The 7,500-nt window shown below is 38.9% G+C and overlaps 1 protein-coding gene across 1 annotated transcript in view; it reads left to right on the forward strand.

Moving 5' to 3' along the window:
* The first annotated feature begins 6,172 nt into the window (after window positions 1–6,172).
* The window catches only part of chmp6b (charged multivesicular body protein 6b), an 11,582-nt gene continuing 10,254 nt past the window's right edge, over window positions 6,173–7,500 (forward strand). Inside the window, exon 1 of the mRNA XM_080048629.1 lies at window positions 6,173–6,353. Within this exon, the coding sequence (XP_079904755.1) occupies window positions 6,291–6,353 (63 nt within the window). The 5' untranslated portion in view covers window positions 6,173–6,290. The remainder of the gene's footprint in view (window positions 6,354–7,500) is intronic.

Raw genomic sequence — 7,500 nt, forward strand, 5'->3', positions numbered from 1 at the left:
TGTGTGGTGTGTATGTGGGGTGTGCGTACTTGTGTGTGTTTGTGTGTGTATGGGGAGTATATTCTAAAATGCGGAAGTTTTTAAAAACGTAAAAAGAACAAAACTTTCCCGTTTGTTAGCGTGTAACAAAACGAAGCCTAAATCGCACTGACTGACCGATCGACACTCGCTCCTATTTCTAACTGTGTTTTTGTATTTTCACAGAGTCAGTAAAAAGGGACAATATAAATACACCTATATATATATAAATGAATAATATATGATGCTTTGTTAACCTATCCATCCGTCTCCTTGGTGAAGGGGTGTTACAGTGAGTTTTGTGTCTTGCCTATTCAGATGTGTTTCTGTTTGTCGTGGTTGTGAAAGTACGGAAGCCCTTAAAGGACCTGGAATAATACATTTGATTTTTGCCTTTTTGACCCCTGATAACTATATAATTAACTTGTGATCACGAGATAACTTAACTTACCCCCTTATGAGGAACTTTTTAAAGTTTGTATTTTTCCTCTGATGATCATAAATGACCTGTTACAGCAAATTTGTGAAAAGAATGTTATTTTTATTAATACCTTTGTCTGTGTGTATGAACGGTAGCCTACTAAATCACAGTTTACTTTGCTTCACCGTGGTCATATCACCATTATTAATCTGACAGTCATACAGATAGATAGATAGATAGACAGATAGATAGATAGATAGATAGATAGATAGATAGATAGATAGATAGATAGATAGATAGATAGATAGATAGATAGATAGGTCATATCACCATTATCAATCTGACACAGTCACATATAAATACATTATCTCATGGCCATGCATCCCGCCGTCTCTCTTTCACTCACTTCCTAAACAAATGCACGCGCCGCCACCACACGCTAGCAAAGATATTTAGGACAGCAGACGATAGATAGATAGATAGATAGATATATAGATAGATAGCAGGCGCTGGTGTGGTAAAAACACTACTGATTTGGTCTAAAGGGGGCGCTACAATCAACAACAACAAATGAAAGTTCCCCATAGCAAGTTAAATATCTGGTTATCACAGGAAAACAGAGGAAAACACAAGTATGATTCCATGTCCTCTCTGGGCTTCCGTAGTGATATTTTTTTAATTTTTTTGTTTTAAGCACTACCAGAACTGGGATCCATCCACAATCGAACCAAAGCACATCTCCGAACCACACATACACACACATAACCTCCTCTCACACACACACACGCACACACACACATAACCTCCTATCTCACACACACACGCACACACACGAGACCATCAGTGCAAAGAATGCTATTTTTATATAGTTTTTCTTAATGCCTTTGTCATGGGTATATACGCTCACCCAGGAACAACAGCTACAAAAAACACTATCGCTGTTGTCCAAAGGGGGGCGCTAGAATTAACACAATAGAATTAACACAAACTGAAAGTTCCTCGGAGCACCTTTTAACACCAGCATGCACATGTTAACGTCCAGTCCTACATTTAATCTAGTCAGCGTACACACATAGCGAATTCAAACAGATACATTTTTCTTTGTGGCCTTCCTAGTATACCTTTTATGTATACAGGTAAATCCCATTGAGACCGGAGACTCTTTTTCAAGGGAGACCTGTTTTCCTTTCCCACGTTACCAATCACACACACATTCATACACCAGCGATATCAGGCTAACTATCGACATTCACACGAGGCAAGGTGGGTGAAGTGTCTTTGCCCAAGGACACAACAACCATGACACAGGTGGCAGGGCGGGGATCGAACCTCCAACCATTCGATCATCGGCCGACCCGCTCTACCACCTGAGACACAGTCGCCCATTGTGAAATGTAGTAGAGTAGGATATACACACACCAGAACACGTAGCACAAACACATTAGCCCGCGCCACGTCAAGATTATTATTATTTTTTATATAACAGATTTTTGAATGTACGTTTAAGGGTTTTTTCTTGTTTCACTTTGGTGCCACTTTTTATTATTAACGCAGTTGTATATCTCCACAGTAAAAATGTAAAAGTTAGGCAAAATGTCAAGGCAGTTAGAAAGGAAAACTGTCTAGAGCCAACTAATTATCTTCTGTTGAGATAACTTATCATCCATTTGTAACTTCAAGTTTTGAGTTCTGCAAACTAAGAACTCCAAAATGATTTGGCTCAAATGTTATTTTTTTTTTTTTTTACAGTTTTCCTTTAAACTCAAAAATGTTATGAAGAAGACAGTTGCTTTTTCATTTTTACCCTGTGTCTACTGTGTGTGTGTGTGTGTGTGTGTGTGTGTGTGTGTGTGTGTGTGTGTGTGTGTGTGTGTGTGTGTGTGTGTGTGTGTGTGTGTGTGTGTGTGTGTGTGTGTGTGTGTGTGTGTGTGTGTGTGTGTGTGTGTGTGTGTGTGTGTGTGTGTGTGTGTGTGTGTGTGTGCTCGCATGCTTGTGTGTGTGTGTGTGTGTTGTACATAACAGTGTGTAGCTGCAGCTGTGTCCTGCATACTCTTGTTTGTTCGGTGCAATACCTTTTCTGCAAATCGATAAATTGTAAGTCAGGTTTGAAGGGATTAAGAAGTGGTTCAAAAGGGAATTTAAAGACACTGAAATGTATTATTTTGTTTTTGTTTATTTGGCTCATAAAACTGACTTTCAAAGGGAAATGTTTGTCTACAATTCTCTCTTTAAAGACCTACTTCACCGGTTGGAATATGAAGGTGTATTGAACTCGGAGATCCTGTGAAGTATAAATGTGCAAAAAAAATTAAAATCGGATCACCCTAGCCTGAGAAAAGGCAGAAAGAGTGTTTTATGGTCTCATTGTCTGTCTAACCCTACATTTCTCTTTCTGTGATGTCACAGTTCAATACACCTTCATATTCCAACCGGTGAAGTAGGGCTTTAAGTTGGAAGGTAAACTGCCTACATTTGAGCCCATCACCAGTTCAAACATAGCCTGGCACCGCCCGCCTTCCTACTTCCGCTCAATTGTCATTTCCCTTCAGTAGTCAGTCTGGGTCTGCGGTATATTCGCAGGTTTTTCTCCGGTAGAGTTGTGGCTGTCCAATCAGCGAACAGAGGGAGTGGCTGAGAACAATGACGTTGAGGTTGTGCGCCAGTTTCAGTTGTAGTCAGAAGCCGGCGCATGACATATACGTCACGACCAAACGTTATGCGATTGGTTGGCAGATCCAGAGTGGCACTGGGCAGATCCAATAGTTTTAAACTTCAACAGACACCCACCCGCCTTCGAGTGAGTGAACGTTTGTCAATTGAGCGATTCCAGACCTTCTGTACAAATGAAATGAAGTACGATGGTCTGGTAGGACCAGGCTAAATGAAGTACGATGGTCTGGTAGGAACAGGCTAAATGAAGTACGATGGTCTGGTAGGAGCAGGCTAAATGAAGTACGATGGTCTGGTAGGAACAGGCTAAATGAAGTACGATGGTCTGGTAGGAGCAGTTCAAACACTCCCTTAAGACGATATTTCACCACAATATCCAAAACACTGAAATGCACTGAACTATAGATACATGAATTGGTTTGATGCTTGAAGTCCTGTCCACTGGTGTGTCCTTCTTTAAACTCTGTCAACATTATATATATATATATATGTTTTCTTTTTTTTTTTGCACATGTAGCCTTGTTCCCTCCAATCACCCTGCCTCTGCATTAAAGGTGGAGTCAGTGATTCTGGAGAACGCTTCTAGTCAAAATCACTTTTTTTTTTAATCAAAATCAGTGAATATCTCCTCATGATCCGCTACCTGTCTGTGCTGTGTGTGTGCTGAAAAAAGAAAAAATCCAGTGTTAATAAATACACAGACTAGGCTCTTTAAACAGGCATGTTGCAAGCTACTTTTGGCCCCAATGTTACCATAGCTATGGTTAGGCCCCTTTTGTTTACATACCAGTTTACAGCGCCTAGGCTGTGTATTAACACCAGATTTCTTTTCACCACACAATTTTTTTTTTTTTTTTTTTTTTTTTTTTTTACCTTTATTTATACAGGTAAATCCCATTGAGTCCGAAGACTCTTTTCCAAGGGAGACCTGTTCCCATTTACACGTTACCATTCACACACTCAGTGCGGTTACATGGCACAACTAGATTGGGTTATCACATATATCGAACAAGACACTCGAACGGACCGTGTCACTTGTCTGAGTATACATGGCCTTTAAGATATCGGATAAATGTCCAATGCATGGCTGTCTCCACTATGCTAGGTGGCGCTGTAGCCCTTTCAACCATGCTTTCAACAAGTGTTGAAAGAGCCACGTCCGGTTCTCTTCCGGCAACAACCCATGGTGTAGCCTATTACGCGCAGGCACACAAGCACAGAACGAGAAGTCCGATATGAGATGTCCGATCCCTGTTTACATGCAGAGAGAATGCCGACAACGAACGACTTATCTAGGTGTTCTTATCCGACATCTCTTGTCCGTTATCGTGCCGATTTGTGTGCGAAGTAGATCGGATAAAGGTGTTTACATGCAGTTTAAAAGTCCTGTTGAAGTCTTATTCGTTTAGTTACCCGATTATGAGTCTGCATGTAAACGCACTGACTGATAGCAGGCTAACTATCGACATTCACACGAGGCAAGGTGGGTGAAGTGTCTTGCCCAAGGACACAACAACCATGACACAGGTGGCAGGGCGGGGATCGAACCTCCAACCCTTTGATCATCGGCCGACCCGCTTTACCAACTGAGCCACAGTCGCCCCTAAATACAGACAGGTAGTGGGTCATGAGGAGATATTCACTGATTTTGACAACAAGCGTTCTCCAGAATCACTGACTACACATTTTAAATTTACCACAAAAATACACCAAACTGGAGCATTTATTGAAGCGATTGTTTTTGAAAAAAAGTGGTGTAGTTTTTTTCTCCTGGTGATGTTAAAATTGCACAAATTACTGGTATTTTTTTATAACCTTTCTTAAAAAATATTATTATTATTATTATTATTATTATTATTATTATGCAATCTTTGTAAAATGAGCTGTTCACTGGTTTTATTTTGAAAGGATTTGTGGTTTGGCAAAGTGTGTATTTCACTTCCTGATCGTCATAACTGAACTCTATACAGTCAGTACACACACAACGTTTTCATGAATAAATGTTAATACAAAAATGACTGTTTTGTGTATTTTTATGCCTTAAAAAATTAAACATTGATAATGTACATGTGTTATGAAATTATAATTATTTTTTTTAAATATCATGTGTTAATTAATAGCAAATCAAAACCAAATAAAACTATTTATACAATTTTTTACATGCGAGCCGATAATCCAGCTTCATGGAAGGTGAATCGCCCTGTCCGCCATAAAACAGTCCCTGAGTGTGTGTGTGTGTGTGTGTGTGTGTGTGTGTGTGTGTGTGTGTGTGTGTGTGTGTGTGTGTGTGTGTGTGTGTCTGTGTGTCTGTGTGTGCGTGTGTCTGTGTGTGCAATTACAGAAGCAATGGTCACATTAAAATAAAAAAGTCCTTTCTTTTTATGGCCCAAAAATGTTTGTAGTTTTGGTAGTTAAAGGTGCAGTGTGTAATATGACATCATCAAGAAAGTTTTACAAAGTTCTAGAATGCAACACTCCCTGGGTAACCCCAACCCTTTAGAATAATAACAGAAGCTACAGTGGCCTTCAAGGACAAGAACAATTCTAAATTTTAAACAATGCACCTGATGACATTCCAACTATGACACTTTCAAGATGGCGGCACTAGGCCTTGGTCCAAAATATGCAGAAATATGGACATATGAGACCCTTTCTAAGGGAAAAAATAATAATTCAAAACTTTTTTTTCAGCTATTATGCACTATATTAAATGTACTTATGGATATTATAATTACTTTCTACAAAATCTGCTAGGAAATAAAACCCAAAATTCTACACACTGCAGCTTTAACTACACAAAAATGGCTAAAAAGTTAATTTAGTACTTGTATCTCTATTAAAATATGACTAGGTCTAACCCCCAACACTGGGTATATAATGATAGTCTAATCTAGCGTTGTGCTTTATTTTAACATTCTTCAACGGAGGCCACAGTATGCTATTATGTCTGGCTGCTTGTTGCTCGTTCCTTCGCTATTTTATCTTATCCATTTGATTGTTGTCCCTTCGCGGCCGCCGTACTTCCTCATGTGGGTGTGGACACTTTTTTTTACATGACTTCACAATAATGGTGGAGTAGCTTCACTAGTGTTGTTGCCTCTAATAAGTTATACAGTAAAACAGCTGTTATTAAGACAATCTTCATATTTTTAACCCTTTATAGTTGGGATGCGACGTCAGAATGGGAAATATATTTGGAAAAAAGAAACAAACTCGAGTCACCGAACAAGACAAAGCGGTTTTGGTGAGTTAGCTGCTTACGTCACGCCGAATTCCATTGGAAAAAATCGCTAATTTAACAACTTAAACGTGTCAGTAATCGCACATATTCAATTTAAAACGACATAATTTTAGTCTTGTATCACTAAATGAAACACGCTCTTCAATTCGGCGTGAATGTTAATGGGTAAAATACACGTTTTAATTTGTAGTGTTTTGATTAGTTTTAATACTCTTCATTGACGCTTTTACGGGACTGTTTAGGACAATTTGAGATGTACCGTTTTCAACCAAAGCGGATCTCAGTTGACTGTCTGCCGATTTTATCATTACAACATAATGAATGTCGGCTGTCGCTTGTATAGTAAATATTTATTTATAATGGTGTGTTTTAGTGCTACTATGGAGCTGTAAATAAACTGACAACTGCAGCCTCTAAATCTAAAGTCAGTAATTCTGGAGAATGCTCGTTGTCAAAATAACCTCTTGTCAATATTCAGTGATTCACTACCTGTCCACATGATGTCGCGTGCTTAACAATCTGATGTAATAATACTAAGCCTAGGGTATGTCAACAAAGTGGCCACCATAGCTAGCAACATGCCCATTTACAGAGCCTGGGCTGTGTATTATACTATCTATGGTATTATTATCACCTTTTTTTCCACACACACACACACACACACACACACACACACACACACACACACACACACACACACACACACACACACACACACACACACACACACACACACACACACACAGTACAGACGGGTACAGCGGATTGTTAGGAGATATTCACTGATTTTGACAACAAGTGTTCTCCAGAATCACTGACTCCAACTCTAACAAGCTAAAACTCAGAAAGTATTTCAGCTTGCCTACACAATCTACAAAAAACAATAGTTTATCTGAGTGTAAATAGCAGTAAACATAGTGTATTAACAATGTGTAATATGTCTTAAAACCCATTTTTACTCCTTGGCTTTCAACCCAGCATGAGACCTTAATTTTGTTTTAGTGTCCTATGGTGTATTTTATTCATTGTGCTTATTAGTTTTATTTGTTTAAATTGTTTTATCTGAATTTCAAATTGTTGTTTTGCTTTTAAATTGTTTTACCTGCATTATGTACAGCACTTTGTTTCGGCTGTGGTTGTTTTAAAGGGC

Source organism: Ammodytes marinus, assembly GCF_949987685.1.
Source record: "Ammodytes marinus genome assembly, chromosome: 20".
Taxonomy (NCBI): Eukaryota; Metazoa; Chordata; class Actinopteri; order Uranoscopiformes; family Ammodytidae; genus Ammodytes; species Ammodytes marinus.